This window comes from Pezoporus wallicus, unplaced genomic scaffold, assembly GCF_028554395.1.
Source record: "Pezoporus wallicus isolate ANWC-B61680 ecotype Strahan unplaced genomic scaffold, APGP_CSIRO_Pwel_v1 contig_3181, whole genome shotgun sequence".
In the NCBI taxonomy this organism is placed as follows: Eukaryota; Metazoa; Chordata; class Aves; order Psittaciformes; family Psittacidae; genus Pezoporus; species Pezoporus wallicus.
In genome coordinates this window covers 3,294,129-3,313,494 of record NW_026641700.1, presented here as the reverse complement: position 1 = coordinate 3,313,494, position 19,366 = coordinate 3,294,129, and the positions used below count along the sequence as shown (strand labels likewise).

Genomic DNA, 19,366 nt, shown 5'->3' with positions numbered 1-19,366 from the left:
TCCCACTTCAGGACTACGCTACCCATGAGGCACCGCGGCGGCGGCCGGAAGCCTGATGCCGCCGCAAGGGGTTGTGGGCAGCAGGCTTCTTCCTTTCCGGTGCTGGGCGCCATCAGGTGAGGGTGGGTTTGTGCTTGGCCGTTCCGTCAATCCGCGTCCATCCTGGGCCGGACGTACCCATCCTCCCGCCCCAGTGCCGCCACGGCGGGCCGCCATGTGGCCGCTCCCGCGGGAAGGGGCTCTCTGCACCCCGCGGGGGCAGGGAGGCCTACGAAGGGCCTGTGGGCTGAGCCGTGTCGCGGCGGGCTGCCCGCGGTGTGGGGCGGGGAGGGGGCCCGCAGCGCTGGCTGGTGTGAGCGGGAGACCGAGCGGCGCAGCGCAGCGGGTGGTTACAGATTGTACGGCCTGGGTTGGCTCCGGGTTTGCGGTGTTGCGTGTCAGTGTAATCGTAAAGATGGAGTTGCTTGGGACGGGAAGAGCTGGGCCGTAGCTGGGCGGGTGGGGAGAAGAGGGGTGTGGAAAATCATACGTGAACGGGCCTTTTTTTGTGTGTATAAGTGAATTGCGTTTTGCTGATGGTGACTTGTGGGGGGCAGGATTTGATGGAGTTCACTTCCAGCTGCTGGTTGCTGCAGGTGTGTGAGAGCTCAGATATTTTTAGGGGTAATTAACACGTGAGAATAAAGACCACGCCACTCTCATATGCTTCCTTACAGATAAATATTTACAACTTGTTTCAGATGTTAACTAGATTCTCACATACGCATCTCAAAATTTCTCAGCTGAGGACTTTAATGCTTAAGAACACATGAAAAGGAAGTAAAAGCCCTGCGTCGTGTTGGAGACTAGCCATGTGTGAGCCATGGTAGCAGACATGGCAGTGGTATAAAACAGCTTGAGGGTATCCTGTTTCAGTGGTGCTGCATATATGGTTTCATGCAGTTCCCCTCTTCGCAGGAGTTCGCATTTAGATGTGGTGCATCTTACTTATTGACCTCTCAATTCAGCAGGTAGACAAACATGGGTGCCTACAAGTACATCCAGGAGCTATGGAGGAAAAAGCAGTCGGATGTGATGCGGTTCCTCCTGCGTGTCCGCTGTTGGCAGTACCGCCAGCTCTCTGCCTTGCATCGAGCTCCCCGGCCCACCCGACCAGACAAAGCTCGCAGGCTGGGATATAAGGCCAAGCAAGGTAATGAGATGTAGAGGTCATGTCCATGGGCTTCATGATGGAGTGGACTGGTTTTATGTCAGTTTTCTTCCTTCCTTAAGTGACAGCTGAAATACTCCCCAAGAAACTGGTGTCCTGCATAAAGTGAACTTAATGTTGTTAAATTGATAGCAGTGACCACAGCCTAAAACATCATGTAGCTTTGAATTCACACCTTCTGTGGCCATTTTGGCAGATGGAGATCAAGTGGGCTTTGGTTTTAATTGTTTGTGTGCTGTGTTACTGGTGCAAAGTTGACTGGTGCTTTTGGTACCTTCAGTTTGAGAGGTGTCCTTTCTCTGCCCAGGTTTTGTCATGCATTACTCTGACTGTATTACAGCTGTATGTGCTTGAGTAAGCAAGATGGTGAACAGTTACTGGTCAGTGAAAGAAACTTGGGGAAAACGGCCTTCTGTCTGTAACTTGAGGGTAGATTTAGATAAGGTATTAAATAAACTCTTCTCTCTGAGGGTGGTGAGGCCCTGGCACAGGCTGCCCAGCAAAGCTGTGGCTGCACTGTCCCTGGCAGTGTTCAAGGCCAGGTTGGACAGGGCTTGGAGCAGTCTGGTCTGCTGGAAGATGTCCATGCCCATGGCGAGGAGCTGGAACTAGCTGAGCTTTTAAGAACCCTTCCAACCCAGACCACTCCATGATTCTATGAAATCCTTGGAACAGTTTGAAATGTTCAGTATAAAAACAGAAAGGGAAGAATCTACGCTTCTGTTACTGTTTGTAAACTTTCAAAACGAACTCCCTAATTTTTCAGTGAGGAGATTTCAGCAAGGCTTGTGGATGGCTTGTACTTGCTACGATCAGAATATGGGCTGTTGTGTTTGGGGTGGTTGTTTGTGTTACAGTGTAGCTGTAGCTGTTCTTAGTGTGTTTGTGAGTGTGGTGTTAAAAGGTGCTGTAAGCTGTGGTTTGGAGCTGAAAAACAGTAGCAACAAACAAGGCTATCACTTTTCCCTTACTCAGTTGTAATAGAAATAACAAAATCATTTTGTGATGGCCACCTCCAGTTGTAGATTTTTGGTGCAGACTGGTATAGTGACCTAATTCTGCAGCATTTCATGTCAAGTTTTTGGGATTGGAAATACCGTATGGGCATCAAAATTGCTACACTCCAGAATTCCTCTAGTTCCTAAGTTATCATTTCTTTTAGGTTATGTTATCTACCGTGTCCGTGTTCGCCGTGGTGGTCGTAAACGCCCAGTCCCGAAAGGTGCAACCTATGGTAAACCTGTGCATCATGGTGTTAACCAGCTAAAGTTTGCCCGGAGTCTTCAGTCTGTAGCAGAGGTGACTATTTTGATTATTGCTCAAACACTTGGCTTTAGGGAGGTCTTGGTCTGTAAAAGCTGAAAATACTCAAGGGACAGAAAAAAAACCCAAACCAAAACCCAAGTCACTGGTAAAAGATCTTGAATGCTGATGGCAGGAGACCCTCAGGAGTGTCTTGAAAAACTCTATTGAGATAAATGAAAAAGCTGTTTACAAATCTTGTCTAGGAGAAGTACTACGTAGGTGTTTTATTGATGTTCATAGTTTACACTTACTTCTAAAGCTTGCCACAGTAATTCTGGTGAAAAACAGACATACAACTAGTATAAACCCTGGTTAAAAAAAAGGGTAAGGCAAAAGAAATAATTCAGATATGCTCAGGTCTGATTTCACTAAATCCCACCTCTGTTCCCTGCCATGCTATATGTATTACCAGCTTTAGGCAGTGGTCCTTTTACATAGTACAGAGGAGTTCCTATCTTAAAGCCTGTAGCATGCCAGAGACCTTCTGGTTCTTCATTAAAAACTTTGGTACCTCCCAGGCACAAAGCTTGGTAGCTAACTTGTTTTTAGGCAAGATGTTGTTACCTGCCAAAATACTTCAAACAGAAGCTTCCATTCGATAAGTTTTGTAAGGTCACAGTAGTAGTGTTGGCGTTAGAATTAATAGTAGTCTGTACTCTCAAAAAAGAGACGAAAGAATGAAGTCTTCTCTTGGCCTTTCTGTCTTGAGCAGAAGACTTCTCTGTTCCCAGGACTTCAAAACCATTCACAGCTGACTTCAGCAGTTTGAATATGGTGGGGTTTTCTAAAGTGGGGGAAACAAACACAAATGGGACATACTAATTTAAAGGAAACACAGTTTAAATTAAAAAGGCAATTCTGTGTTTTGAGTGCTCATGGTATGTTCTTCATATATGCTGTTCTCTGGTAGCCGATTGCCAGTTACGCACTCACTTGTGGCAATAGCTCATGGAAGAGGTTATTTGGTCTCAGTTTTAATTCAAAGTTCTCTGACTCTGACCTCTTCTATTTTGGAAGAGGTATGTATTTCAAATAGAAATGTAAAACTTCCACTGCAGCTACCATTCCCACATAGAAACTGCTTGATGGTGTTTTAATATTTAATACATGTGTTGCTTTCACCTGCTAGAATAAAACAAGGACTTGATAGAATTTTATTACTTATGCAGAAAATAGGCAAGTGCAGTTTACCAGAAGACTGGAGCAATAGGTTGGGATCCCATTGGGATAGAAGATGGGTGGGCTTCATTGGTTCATATTTTCCCACAGTGATGATCAAGTTGTATGATTAAACCCACTTCTAGTGTTTAAATAAGGAGTATCCTTGATGGGGAGGCAGATGGAGTTGCATAATTGGTATTTTCTGCTTGCTTCTGTTTTCTAAACTTAAGACTCCTTTTTTCCAACCACAAGTGAAGATAGGAATAGCAAACACTAATGTGCCAGCAGTGGAACAAAGACTAGTTACATCAGCTCTTCCTTTTCTCCTGTCAGTGTAGGCTTATTCTCTGCAGAACCACCTTTCTCCCCTTTAGCTTTGGATGTCCAAACTAATCAGTCTTTCATGACTGCAGCTCCAAGTGCAACTTGTGCTCTCCATCTACATGTGAAAGTTGTTTTTAATGCTGGATATTTACTGACTCTGTGCTTCTGTGTACAAAGTAGCTCTTTCTTTTATCCACCAAACACCTTGCTCCGTACATACCTTAAAACACGTTTCACACCCATTTAATGTAGGAATCCAGGCAGCCTTTTTTTAATACAACGTTCCTTTCAGCTATTACTTTTTCTAGCATCTTTGCATCTGGAAGGGGAGCAGTTCTTTGAGGAAGACAGGGTTGCTTGGTGCAAATTTAAATTTCTAGCACGTATACCAAACTTTAGGTTTGAGTTTCATTTTTCTGCATGAAGAGTGCTCTGCATCCATGATTTTATATCCTCTGCATTCTTTTTTCCCGCTAGGAACGTGCTGGCCGTCACTGTGGGGCTCTCAGAGTCTTGAACTCCTATTGGGTCGGTGAAGATTCCACATACAAGTTTTTTGAAGTGATCCTGATTGATCCCTTCCACAAGACCATCAGGCGCAACCCTGACACCCAATGGATCACCAAGCCTGTCCACAAGCACAGGGAGATGCGTGGGCTGACATCAGCTGGGCGAAAGAGTCGTGGCCTTGGCAAGGGCCACAAGTTCCACCACACCATCGGTGGCTCGCGCCGTGCTGCCTGGAGGAGACGCAATACGCTGCAGCTGCACCGTTACCGTTAATTCCTGTCTGTGTAACAATTTAATAAAGCTCACGCGGGTTGTTGAATTTAACAAATGCTTCTGCTGCTTCTTGGTTTATGTGGAGAAACGTAGGATTCTCCAGGAGTTAAGTCATTGCCATAGTTTTGAAAGGCTTTTTATAATGTAATCTGATGTTTGTGAACCTTGTAGCCTCGAGCTTAGAATTCTGTGATGGGTTTCACTTTTGATTAAGACAGAAGAAGTGCAGTATGAATTGAAAGCCATCAGGCTGGTCCACGTTCTTTATGTTAGTCTGAGTCTGTAGGTCAGGGTGTCTGTGTTCAGTGCTTAGGCTGAAGGCCAGCTTCGATCTTGTGCAATAAGATGTAAACTGAAAGTGCTAGTTTATTTGTTACAGATGATTAAATACTAATGGAAATTTTATTTTTCAAGTTGTTTTTGTATGTCTTAAGTGTGAAATCAGCTCTTGAACCTAACCTGTGTTACCAGCAAACATTGGCCAAATCAACTGAGCACAGAATAGAAAGATAAGGCTTGCCAAGTTCATTAAAGTATGTGTTATCTTAAATAGACTTCACAAAGAACTGTACAGTCTTTTAGGTTGAATAATAAAATCCTGACTGTAGGGTAGGTGTCCATTTGTGCAAGATGCCAGGCTGTTCATTTTATATTTTGCAGTGGAGACGGTGTTCTTCAGATCTGCCTTTTGACACCAGAACAGAAAACATTTCTCTGTTGTTAAAGAGCTGCATTCCAATTTACTCTGTGTGGTTAGCAGGAATAATCATATTTGAATGACAGTTATAGATGAACATATTTTAGGCTACATTCTGTGAAATTACAGTGTGATCTGCCAGCATGAAGTCAGCTTGCACATAAACAGTGCAATTTATGGTGAATTAGCTGGACATCTGTACTTGCTTCCACAGGTTTTGTGCCACATCCATTTGGTAGTGATGGGAAAAGGGATTAATATAATGCCCAAGAAGCGGCTGTGTCTTTCTGGCGCTTCAGCTTGGGATGTGGAAACATACTGGAAAAAGTGCTGGGACTAAAATGTCAAGATTTGCCCTTCAAACTGGGAAATTAACTGATTTTGCTCTTTAAGTTCTTAAAGGAAGATAGTAGCCTGAAGAAGAGACTTTGTTCTTCAAGCCAAGAAGAACAGTTCAAGGGGCCAATCATTTCATGGCATCTTTTTTTTTTGGTTCAAACAAGGAAAAAATAAAAAAGTCATTTTCTGTTAAAAAGTGCTAGCTGCCTCTAAAAAAAGGAGATTTTTATTGATTTGGGAGTTTTTAACCTTCCCAGTGAAATAACATGAGCATCCTTGAAAGCAGCTCCTGTGCTACAGGAGAGGATGTGGATGTTTGTAGGAACAAATTTGGTGATGAGGTCTCCCCTGAGGGTAAAACTGTAGAGGGGGCTGATCTCTCCCTATTGTAGGTGTGACAATCTAAGGTGGTGCCAGTATAACCCAGGTGCCCATTGCTTTATTTATAGGGTAGCAGCTTTGAGTCTGTTGACACTGCACTAGGTCTGGTTAAGTTGTTCAGGACCCTTGCCATTGATGGGGGAAGGTGATGGCTGGCAACTGGGCAGTTGGCACTAATGCTGTGTGTCCTTTGACAGGGTACAGAATGTTTGCACATGGGGGGTGTCCTGCAAGAACTGCCTGGGGTTTCCCCTCACAGCCTGGGGAAACCAGGCTTAGAGAGAGGTTCTGTGATCTTTGCCTTTTGTGCTTGTGCAAATTGAACAGGTTGCAAGCCTATGTTCCTCAAGAATTTGATGAAAACCAGTCACCCAGACTAGTCCTAGTGAGAGGCTGTTATGTGAATTCATCCCTCCTTAGACACTAAGAGTCTGCCTCAAACAGGGATACAGCTGTAGCTGAAGGAGGACAGGGGGAAGGATGAGGAAGCATCAGAAATTTCACTAGTGAAATTTAAGGCACAGAGGAATCCAATAATCTCTTTCCAAGCCACAGTTGAACTGCAGAGAAGCGGGGCTGTGTGATACCAGCCTGTTTCAGCCTGATACCGGGTGTTGCTGAAAAGAGTTGCCTGTAAGTTTTTATTAGGCTGGATTTTGCTTTTGTGTAAGCCATCTCGATTAACTAATTGCTTAGCTTTTGGTAGAAGGTGAGGGCCTGGCAAATAACTCGGCCACTATTACAAACTAATTCTGTCCTCCTGAAGGGTGTGATATGTGTAAACAGACCATGTGATTCAGCATGTACTCTAAATAACCGAGTAGTAAACTCCCATCTATGTAGCTAATAAAGTGCTCCTTAATTGGCAACATTAGCTAAGTTGAAAAGCACAGACTTGCTAATTTGTTAATCAACAGAAAGAATAATTGTTTCCTTCCATTGTCTCCAAAGCACTGGGAGTCTCTGCAAGGCAGAGGTAGGCACAAATGCTAATGGAGGAGGTTGGCTCCTTCCTTGCAGCAGCAGGTTGTTGAATGTCGCTGGTGATTTTGTGGGGCTCTTAGAATGAAGGAATTAGCAATGGAGGAGAGTAGTAACTCGAGTTGCTCTCTTATGTCTGTCTTTGTAATGAAGCAGTTCACTAGCCTTGACCCAGTGAGAAAAGCGATTGCATGTGAATGGTCCCATCCAGCTAATGAATTAAAAAGCTAGACTCTAAAAATAGAGCCTGATTTCTACTCTTTTATCTACTCACTTTCCAGTGTGGGGAAAACCCACTGTGTCTTTTGCCCTTTCAGCACACACAGGTCTGAGAGTATCAAGCCAAAATACCCAGTGATGGAAACACTGTTTCAGCCACCAGAAAAGCAATTTGTATTTGTTGGATGCTCCTTTCTGGGGCTTTGGGGAAGCACCAACTATTTGATCCAATCATTTTCAAGTAATTGCTTGAAATGTAAAGCTGTATGAAAAGATGGAGAGCCTGTGGGTTGTTCTCTTCGTGTGTCAAGGTTCTGAGTCAGCCTCAATTTAATGATTACATGCAGAGTGTTTAGGTGGCCAAGTCTAGCTCCCTAAAGTTAGGAAGTGCCTGAGCTACACTGCTTATGTAATCTTTAATTTGGTGGCTATCTTGCTGTTGCCTCATGTGCCCAAAGAGCCCTCTGGCAAAGCCAGGACTGGAACACAGTTCTGGGCCTCTTGCCACTGCCTGAAACTTAAGACAGCATGCTTTTCTTCGGTTTCAAATGCTGTTCAATTATGTCATAAAACTAAAGGCTCTTCTGTAATGAAGATGACATTTAATCTCATTAAGTACTGTCAGCTCTCCATCATTCAGGGAAATGGAGACCTGGGTATCCTAAGTATCATTGAGCTCAGTGGTAGCAGATAAGTGATTAAATTAAGCCTGGCTCTTTGAAGATCAATGCTGGCTGAGATCGTGCTGCCTTCTGAGCCTGCTCAGGTCTCCCCATGTTGCCTTCCAGGTATCAGGCTTTAGAAAAAACCCTTGCTAGTTAGCATATTGGACCCTGGCTGGCTCCTTAGGGGTTCTGCAAGCTGTATCTTGTTGTGGAGGCGTGCTTCTGGACCCAAGCTGACCGACCATCCATGTGCAAATTCAGAAGTTCCCTTGGAAACACAAGAATCAAGAGGCACATTGAAGTTAAAAAAGGAAAGGAGAAATAAAAATAAGAGGACAAGTAACCTGGCTTCCAGTGGGGCTTGTTAGTGACCTGGTGCTGACTGGTGACAGGAGCACATTGCCGAGGAGGGTCCAGGAGGTTCATTGGCCAAGTTTGCATGGTGCAGTCCCCAAGGTATAAACCTGGCTGGACCCAAGACTCCTCAGCACAGAGTAACTCCACATGCCTGCAGCTCTGGTGTCAATCTGCAAACCTGACAGACAAGGCAGCCACTGCACTGTGCTAAACGCAGAGCAGAAGGCTGGCTCTCATGTGATGCTGTAGGCTGTGAAAGGCTCCATGTCCAACACCCAAGCCCTCTATCTTCCAGCCGTCATCACCTGGCTGTGTGTCAATAGCCAGAGCAGCAGCAGAAACCAAGACCCTATTACACTCTGTGCTGCGTTCACACGTGTAATGAAAATGAGTCACCATCCCCAGAGAGCTCATAAACCAAGTGGAGGAAGTAGCTCATTAGTCCGGTGTTCACACATTCATTTATTTATTTATACATATTTCTTCCAGCATTGTTTTTCTGTGACTAGCAAGCAATTATTTAAACCCTTTCCTTGTATGAGAATGGTGGCACTTCAACTCATCGCTGTTATGATCCACCTGCCTCTCTCATGGGTTTCGTCATTAGTCAGATGAGTTTAGATAGCAAGTTACACAATGTTTACTAGTAATGTGTTTCGAGCTTTGTGTTTTCAGTTCATTCAGAGCTACGTTTAAAGATGTCTTACAGGTTGCTGTGATCTTTGCAACTGTCTGGGAAGCAACTTTGTTAATGCATGGTTAAATGAAGTCATAGCAAAGTAAAATCAAAAGCTTCATATTATTTTCACTTTGTTTACAAGTTATTGCTACAGGTGTTGATAGAGAATGTCTGCTACACAACATCTGCTCACAATCTTATTTACAGAAGAAAACAAAGTAAGATTCAGGCACACAAGGAAAGTCAAGGACAGATATAAACCAGTTAATATTTATAAATCTAGGAAAAGAGGTGGAAATGAAAGGAACTGTCTTGATTTTTTAAAATAGTTTCATACCTATGTTATTTACACAAAACATATGATTCAATTAGATCTACTGTATCTAGAGAATCTAATTCCCAGTCTTAATGTGGGTAGTTTATTTCTTAATAGGTAGAATTTCATTCTTAATAGGTAGAATCTAAAAACCCATATGAACTGATAGTGAGATACTAAGTTTTTCATGTTAAAGCCAATGACTTGTACTGGGAAGATGATTTCGGCCTTTTATGTGTAATACACATTTTACATTACACTTGTTATTTGGGTTTTGGGCCCTGTTTTACCCAAGCAGCAATTTTAAAGGAACAGTTACACCACATCCATAGGTAACACAAAATGAATTAATTGCTGTGATAGGTTACACTGGAAACCCAATTCTTAGATTAATGATTTACGTTGCCAAGAAGGAAAACAGGAGAAGAAGAAATAGCCCACTGTGAACAGCTGAATCACTGTTCTGACTCCTGAGGCTAAACGAAAAATTCTGCCATAGTTATTTTTTTTTTTCATTGGCTAGTTCAATAAAAAATACAAGAATCAGAAAACTATGGAAAACATATGGCACACATGAGTTCTATTTTCTCCGGTGATGGTCTCAGCCATTTAGAACTGAAAACTTTAAAATACCTCTCTAATAAATGATCTTGCCTTCTAATAGGTGTCATGCTGGCAACTTTCTGAAGTTTTACCGTATTTTAAGAAAAAGAATGTTAAAATAAGGAATAAAAATGATTGTTTTGAGCCTGAATAATTGTTTTAGCCAAATTATGACTGTGTGGAAATGAACTGCAGAGTGGGAGTTTCATCCAGATCGTAGTGAACACTGAAACTTGATGTTTTCTTGCAAATTACCCTAAAATTATATTAATTACATTACAGTTTGAATACTGAATTGTATGGTCTTCTCAAAGGAGCTTTGTAATAACAGTAAAGGCTAAAGTGATTTTGTCGTATGCAGAGGAGTGAGACAGCAAACTGGGGAAGCGATTATCTTCCATCTTTCCCCTCTTTGGCCCCTGAAGTGGTTACCCTGGACCAGCTCCTTTTGCACCTACCAGCCACCCCAACCTCACCCATCCTGTTTCTCCTGGCTTTATTACAGCCCTGTGCAACAGGCTGCTGCTTGCTGCTGACTTGGCTCTTTTTTGTTGCTGTTGTTCAATAGCAGTGAGGTTGCCAAAGCTATAGTTGTTTGGGTTTGTAAAAGGTGAGTTTCTAAGCTTTGTGTGCCTTCACCACTGTCAGAAGAGCTGACTCTGGCTGTCTGGGCGAAGAGATGGAGAGCAGTAGGTCTAAACTGGCCAGCTCAGAGGTGGAGACTTCCTAATTCCAAGATAGCCCCAGCGTAACATGTCCTGCTGAGATCCATGACCCAGGACTGAATTAAGACTTGGCATTACTTCAAAGGGGAGATCGGAGCAAGGTTATTTCATTTGGCAGTGCCTGGCCTCCCACCACATGAATGGCCACGCAGGGTCAGTCCCGAGGTCTAATGGGCACAGTGTTCACTTCTAACAGGGACCAGTGAAGGGTGTTTGGAGAAAGGCTGGCAAGCCTGGAGCAAACCCAGCCCTGCACAGAGCATCCCCAGTTCTATGAAGAGCAGGGTAAGGATTTTCTCGCACTGTGGGTGCCCTTGGACTGTCCTGCTCGGTGCCTGCATCAGGACATGCATGCCAACAGCTACTCAGAGCTAGCTGGGAACTCCCACGGGACTTCTGGCTCAGCAGGAGCTGATCCATATGCGGGATGGCATCTGAAGGTAGGTAAGGAGAAAATGATTGCCTTGACTCATGGGTAATGCCAGCTGTAATTTGAAATGGGAAGTGGAAATACAACCTGGTTTAATGGTCTGCTCCTGGAAGCTCACTGAACCAGAGACTTTCCAGATGACTCAGAGCAAGAAGGTTGTTCACTGAGAACTGCTGTATTAAGGATTTGGCAGGATTATATAACAAGCAGTCATACTTCACTGCTGCTAATATGCCTTCTCCGTGAGAGGGATGCTTACAATTGAATGGCTTTGAGGAGCTGCAATAAAGCAAAATGGCAAGTGCCTCGAGACATTTTCATGATGCAGCTGAGCTCCTGCCCAGAATAGACCTATTATTTGTTTCTAGACATTGTGCTACAATTGGTTAGGAAGAGAAGATGAAATTTCACTGTGAGCCTCATGATGCCACCCATTCCTTTGTTGTGGTCCTATTTACGTTGTATTCAGCATGGTGCACCTTGCTCTATTTAGCAGAAGCATTTCCATTTGTGGAAAATGTACCTGTTTCTCTGCAGTTAAAATGCCTAAGGTTTGGGGAGTGCTGGTTTTGGGAGCTGGGGCAAAGCTGGATTCTTTTGTGTGCTTGAATTTTGCTATGTCTCTTTCAGTGCACCTCCTAGAAAAGTTTATACTGATAGGACAATGGGCAACAGGTTTAAACTGAAATGGGAAGTTCAGGTTAGATATAAGAAAGAAGTTCTTTCCTGTGAGGGTAGTGAGGCACTGGAATGGGCTGCCCAAAGAAGTGGTGAATGCTCCATTGCTGGCAGTGTTCAAGCCCAGCTTGGACAGAGCCTTGGAGACATGGTTTAGTGTGAGGTGTCCCTGCCCATGGCAGGGGGGATGGAACTGGATGATCTTAAGGTTGTTTCCAACCCAAACCATTCTGTGATTCTATGATTCTGTGATTGAACATTAGTGAAAATTCTGAGTGTTTGCAGGTGGAGGTTGGGAAGATCCCTTCTATCCTCAAAAAAAGTGTCTACATTCTCCCAGTTCAGAAAAAAAAAAAAAAAGAAGAAACAGGAATGCTCCTTTTTGTTAAAGTCTGCTATCACCTTTTGGAGAAGATAATTGATTGTGGCATGGGGTTCCAGGAGTATTTCCAATCCCTGGAGCTGTGTATGAGACCCTAGCTGGGAATTGCATGCATTCACTAATGTTCATGTAACAATAGATGAAGTGACCATGACAATTTTATTGTTGGTTTTCCCCCCAATCACTAGAAGGAATGGAAGGATTTGCTTCATTCCTTCTTACTTGTAATGGGTTAAAGCAGAAAGTTCTTCGACTTACAGTGGAGAGCCAGTTTTGTTGCGTGTGAAGTAGGTAGTAGAATCTGACTAATTGCATGTCTGTCTTTATTCATGAGGCTGATAATATCCAGCTCTGTTTCCATCACATCAAATATGAATGGTTCCTCAATAGGAATATCATTGTGTCAGGAGTAATCTGGGCTAGTTGCTGAGGCATAACACAGACAGGCCCAGGATTCAGGACAGCCAGAGACGGTTGTATTTCCACCACTTGTACAAGTGCCAAAACTACAGCTGTAGGTTAGTTTAGATCCATAGCAATGTTTGCATCCAGAGATATCCCACAAACATATTTCTAAGACCCTATGAACAGAATTTGGATCTTCCACTGGTTTTACAGGATTGCAACCCTTTTGTTTTCAATACAGTTATTCAAGATTTATCTGGAATATGAGTTATTTTAAGAAGTGTTGTGTGTTTGCAAAATAGTTTGGATAAGCTCAGGTTTGTTTCTAGTAAGGTTTCACTCTAGCTACCAATGCTTTGCATAGGATTTTGTAAGAGAAACTACATTTGTTTTAACAGTTCAAGTGTTTATAGCTGGAAGCAATTTTCTTTAGTGTAACATTTCCAAAGCCCTTTATGGCAAGTGATATTTCATCAAATGCCTGAAGACTGAGACCTACTGCATGACTTTATCATGTATAAAGCTTATTATCTGACATAATTTGGTGTATAGCAGGCTTATTTATTTAAAAGGTCACACAATCATATTTCACCAGTGGTAATGGCATTTTTATCCATTTAATAGGTTTATCCTAAAGCATATTTATTCCTAATGCATTTTATTCCAAAGTCAGTTAATAACTTTAACTCTTTGGGCTCTTAGCAGAATACAGCAGCCAGCTTTTCAGAACAAGAATTAGACTGGTTGAGCCTAATCCAGGAGGACACAAGGTTTCATAGGGTGTTCCATGCATCATATCCTGATACAACTCAGCACCTTGAAGCATTAGGCCTTAAATCATCTTTTGACTTCCAAGTCAGCCAGGGTGACCCAATGACTGGGGAAAAATACATTGCACTATATAGATCTGCTGTATTCATTTGAATATAGTTACCTTTGTTTTGCCTGGCAAAAAGGCAGTCCTCTCCACTGGGGCCAATGCACAGGGACAAATGGCTGCTGTAGTGACAGGCTGTCTGTTTTCTACAGTCTTGGGCTATTTAGGGCCCAGATGAGGAGAAGGCATCATTTGCATCTTTGTTCTGTCCGGGACTGAGCTTTGTGTTTTTGCTGTAGCGCATCCCTCCAAGGATTAACATAGTTTACAAAGAGAAAAGGCAAACTGGATTTATGTTTTGGTGGCCCCGAGGGTTCAGAAGGGAAATGGTGGAGCTGAGCTATATGACTTCTGAAGCAGTGGTTTTGATCCAGTGACAGCAGTGCCACCAGGACACTCTGGGGATGTCCTGGCCAGTACCGTGTCACCCAGTGCCAACGTGGCCTCTGGAAGCAGGCAGCTTAGCTAACTTCCTAGTAAGCGTCAGTGACTTGAAGTAAGCTGCTCTGCAGGACACTGTGATGTAAGAGAGGTTCAAAGAGGCAAAAGAAAATCCAGTCTCAGAAGGACGTTTATTACACAAGACACTAGAGGGAGAAATGCAGTTGTCCCCAGAGAGGGTTGGGTGGTGGGGAGAAGGGGCCGCCAACTGTCAGAGCAAAAGGCAGAGGTTGTCTGTGCCCTGTGCCTTCAACACAACACTGCTGATGTCTTCTGCAAGGCACTACAATATGTAGTTAGAAATCACCTGTAGTTAAGTCGCATAAGTCTTGGTGTTTCAGTGAAAGTGAAAAGTAGCTCTTCGTGCATTCTTTGCACAATCCATTCTGCTTCGCTCCCCAAAATCACCAATAAAGCAGTAACTATTGTCATCTTTGTTTCAGTGGCTGATGATTTTATTACTGGATAAATAGATGATGTACCAGCAAATTAAGTAACGTAGCACAAAAAGGAAAAGGTGAACAGTGATATTACTGCCATATAACATAGCTTTAGTTAATGCAAAATTAATGCTTTGTCTTTCTGGACTAAAGGTCCAAGTCTTCACTTTCCATTAAAATCTGCAGCAGCACCTAAGCTTAGCTGTAATATGTCACTACTGTGTGAGGTTATTTCCCATCATTTCAAACAGCCTAGAAGGCCACTTGCATTATCAATTTATATGAATAAAAAGCACAGCTGCAATAACACTAAGGTAAGAGAGAAAAGCAGACCTGTTACATTCTTCAGGCCATTAGCAGACTGCTAAAGACCCGAATTGGGAAGAAAGTTACCCCTATGGGCAAGTTAGCATATAACTGTCTATTATGAGCTTTTCTATCTTCCTCCAAGGCTGATACTTGGCACTGAGAGACAGGATGTGAGCAAGGGGGAGAGTTTGTGAGCCAGTTCCTCTGTTTCAGTTATACTTAGCTCCATGACTACATTGCTGCTAGTACCTAAGCTAGTTGCATTCATGTCATGTAGGCATGCCCTTAATGGGTAGGCTTTAAATGACCCTATATTTAGCTTTTGCTTCTTCCTAAAGCGTTCGACAGACGTTCAGCCTATGAAGGGGTGCAATGACAAGCTAAAGACCTCTGGGACCATCTTATCAGGATTTCTGTTCAACAGAGAGAAAAAAATCAGTAATCTAAACATATGAGAAATAGAATTGGAGAATAAGTAGGGCAAGGGGTCAGAAAACACTGTGTAGGGCTTGACCCAAGCCAACTCTAATCAATAGAAAAATTTCCACTGGCTTCAGAGGCTAAGATTAGTTAGATGAGTTATTGCTATTTATATCATTGAATGTAGGAAAGAAGTCACAGTTATAGCTATCATTATAAGGAGTTTTAGAGGGCAATGTTTAAGCTAGCAACCGAAGAAAGCAAGTAAACCTTTGCTTTAAAAGAAGCTTGAAAAGCAAGGATAGGTTTGGTATCAGTTGCCTCACCTGAGAGAAGTGTCCTTGTATGAACTATTTCTACCTGCAATTGTGGAGCACAGATTTTTCAGTACAGACAGATGATCGGGAGTTTCAGCAGTCAGACTGGCCAGACAGAAAAACAGTGACAATTTTCTATGGGGGAAGATAACTTCTATTATACATAAGCCATCATAAGCTGCAAATGACCAGGGAAGAGAACATGGTCTCACTGCAGATCTGTGCAAATGTCAGGGTTGTTCTTAGCATCAGTCAAAAAGACAAATGTGAGGTTAAGAATTTTCTCCTGAGGTAGTAAAGAACAAAGAAACAGAAAACATGAGGAGCTGTTGGGGCATGAACATATGCTGCTCCTTGGCACTCTTCTTGTAAACAATTTTTTCTCTCTTTGGAAAGTATGTGTTTGGGATCAAATAAATATTATTGTAAATGTGCCAGGCACTGAAGAAATCCAGCTCATCCAAGAGCAGACAAATGCCTGTTGATGGGAACTCCTACGTTCCTGGACGGTGTGTAGATGTTTATTGGGATTAGGAGGGCCCCTCCACAGGGGCAGATAGGTGCAGGCATTCTGTCCTGACCTGAGCAACCTCCAGCATTTCACACCTGAGGAAAAGGAGTCATCATCCTCCACATACTTCTGGTGAGGTGGCCGAAGTGCTTCCTGTCCCACCATCCAGCTATCAACTGCACTTAACTGTTAAGTCAGCATCAGCTGGTGCAACATTGTTGTGCCGTCCCCCATCCAGAGATAGGAGAGTCTGTGGTACAGGTGGGAGTCATTCTGCAACCTCTGGAATTTAAACATGCAGTTTTAGCTGCTCCACCTGTGTGGGGTAGCAGGAAAGAGGGGGAGATATTTGTGACCTGTCCCACTTTCTGTACTTTTTCTCCTCTTCTGCCCCTTCATTTGTCAATGTCCCACTTCAGTGTTTTCAGCAGAGAGCTTCCCCTTCGGTAAATGGAGGCTGAAGGATTCAGAGAACCGGACAAACATGCTGATTCTCAATTGCTCTTCAGGTAATCATCCTAGTGCCCACCCGACCTTCAGGTTGGAAAGGTGAATGCCAGCAGTACACTGTCCCTCAGTAATGCTAGGATTTGCTTTGTCCTTCATGGAAGGGTGAACAACACAGAAGGAACCCCATCTCTGCATGGGGATCAGGGAATACCCACTGACCATTACCTCTTGAAGGGAATGTTACTTGCAGAATAAGAAGAAGCCCAGGCACCACAGCTTGGTCAGAATCCAGAGCCAGAGGTTATTATGCCAGCTGTTCGTGTGGGTTTGGAAAAGGTAGGTGGAAAGAGGCTGAAGAAAAACTTAGCTTCCGTATTGCAGCCCATTGGCAGAGTGTTGTCTTCCCTCAGGTTACAGGGAAGAATAGAACCCTTGACACTCTCTAAGACAGTTTTCTCCTCCAAACACCGAAGTGCCTTTCACAGACTACTGTGACAGAACATATCTCTGTGCTGTCCACAGGAGTGGACAAGACCTTCCCCGTTAGGAACTCCAGGATGGGACTTACATCAGTTGCACCACCCCATGGCTACCCACATCCAGCTCTGCTTGCTGGACCTTCTCAGGAAACACACCTTTTGGCTTCCTCTGTTGTTGTAGACAAGCACCCTGAGTGGAAAACTGGGTGGTGGGCCCATGACTTGCTTTTCCCATACTCTGTCCCTGAGAGAAATGCTTGGTTCTTCCAACCTGCATTTGTGTGTGTGTGGAGCCACCTCAGGAGAGGAACTAGACAGGATGTGGTATGGGAGTGTAGGGAGCAGTCCAAGGTAGTATGATAGCACAGGGAGCAACCCCAACGAAGGGGCTGATCTAGGTAGGGTGGCTCAGAGCTGCCAAACGCAGCACAAGGTGAAACTGTTCTAATGATCCCTGAGAGTCTCAAAAGCAGATGGTAGAAGATATGAGAGGCTAGAATCCCTCTGGGAGGGGAAAAGTCCTGTCCTGGTGGTAAAGAGATTGAGATTGTGAGCAATAGTGTGATGGCCTCTCCCTATAGCATCCTATGAAGCTGCCTATGTTGCCATTCCCATTTGTCCCACCAGGCAGGAGCAGCAGCATTTGTGCTTGCCCACAGAGGAAGTGGGGGAGGAGTCCTTCCTCTTATTGACCACTCTAAGGAATGGTGTCCATGGACCCAAAAACCCTGAAGCCACCCTTGAGCACCACAGACTGCCTGAGGCCAGGTGGACGTTTGGTCTGAGTGCCAGTGCCTGCATACTCATCTCTGGGTGCTTCTACCACCACCTGCAAATTGAAGTCTCCTGCCTTAACTGTTAGCAGGAGCTCAAGTCCTGTATATTTCTTGGCAATCTCAAGTGAACATCTAGGGTTGGTAAGCCACTGGTTAGCACATACTAAACAAGCACCTGCTTTGCTACAATCCCAAAGTAACAAAAACAATCCCAGAGACACAGAATGCACGGACAGAGAGGACTTTCTGCTGTTGTTCCTGATGTTCAGCTTGGTTTTCTATGAGATTCTGGTTTATACACTATATTCTCCTTGGAGTTTGTTGGCCAGTTCCAGCTGTTGAGAGGTTTGACATGACACAACTAAAACACATCAAGTTTGTGCTTGGTTCATGAAGACCAGCAGCCAGGCAGAGGAGGGAGGGGGACACCCAACCAGGGAAAGAAGGGTGGGATGTTGTGCCCTGTTCCTGGCCATGCCCAGCACTGCTGAGCAGGCAGGGGCTCTGTGAGACCGCCGGGGACAATGCAGCCGGGCTTAGGAAACAGTTTTGAGGAGGAAAGCTGAGGGTATGAGGAGGACAAGAAGCTTTTGCTGTAGGAATCTGGGGCTTGGAACGGTGGTGGGTGCTACCTATGGACCTAGAGGAAAGCTGGATGCCTCATGGCTGCTGGGCTGCAGGCAGAAACACAGGAAAACTCACCCGTTTACCTTATTCGAGAAGCGAGGAAGCTCTCCCAAACTGACCCGTTTACCTCATTCGAGACGAAAGGAAACTCACCCAAATTAGGAGGCGGCAGACTACGTTTAGCTGTGTTTAACCCCCGCTCCTTGACCTCATTTAACCTCAGTGCCTTCCTCTTAGCCGGAGGAGGTCAAAATACACCGCATTCCCCCTGCCTCCGGGGCGGTGAGGAAGAACATTTTGGGCTCCACTTCGTGGAGAGCCTATCCTCCTTAGCGTTGACAGGGGTTATGCTTCTTTAGGGGTTCCCTTCTGGGAGCAGGAGGTAGGAGAGTGGAGGATGTCCCCCCCACCCTGGCGGAGAGCCCCTGCTTTGCACCCACAGTGGGTCCTCTGGGGGCTTTTCCCCAGAGGTGCCTTTCCCAGTTTTGGGAAGGCGGGAGCGGGGGGAGATCCGCGCCTGTGGCGCGTGAAGCGGTGTGCGCACCGCCGAGCTGTTTGTCCCGGCTTTTCCTTTCCCTCACAAGAGCAGAGAGCACACCCGCGCTCGCAGCCGCTCCGGCGCGCAGAGCTGATGAGCTGCGGCAAGCCGAGCACCGGCATTTCCTGCCGCTGCTGTGCGCGGAGCGGCCGCCGGCGGATGCTGGCACTGCTGCGGTGCTCCGTCCCCGTGCCCCGCAGCGGGCGAGCACTGCACCGGCAGTGGTGACCGGTTGCGGTGCCTTCACCACAGGGGCACTCCCCCCCCCCTTCCGCACCGCTACCGCCGCAGTGCCCCCACGCACGCGCCCGCGGCACGTGAGCTCCCGCGGCCCGCGCGGCGCGGAGGAAAGTGTGTCACTGGGTGAGGGGGGCGGCCGGGGGCGGGGCGGGGCCGGCGGGGCGGGGCCGGGGCCGGGGCTGGGGCCGGCGGGCGGCGGTGCCGCACTCCGCGCTGCTCCCGATCGCTTTTGTTGTAAAGGGGAGGGCGCCGCGGCGGGTACAGGTGGCATTTGCTGCAGCCGCTCTGACGGGACACAGCG

The 19,366-nt window shown here is 45.2% G+C and overlaps 1 protein-coding gene across 1 annotated transcript; it reads left to right on the top strand.

Moving 5' to 3' along the window:
* Window positions 1-2: 2 nt before the first annotated feature.
* On the top strand, window positions 3-4,838 carry RPL15 (ribosomal protein L15). The gene is made up of 4 exons (XM_057424951.1): window positions 3-116; window positions 1,011-1,192; window positions 2,373-2,509; window positions 4,478-4,838. Exons 2-4 carry the CDS (start codon window positions 1,021-1,023, stop codon window positions 4,781-4,783), a joined length of 615 nt encoding a protein of 204 aa, XP_057280934.1. The 5' UTR covers window positions 3-116; window positions 1,011-1,020; the 3' UTR covers window positions 4,784-4,838.
* Window positions 4,839-19,366: the final 14,528 nt, after the last annotated feature.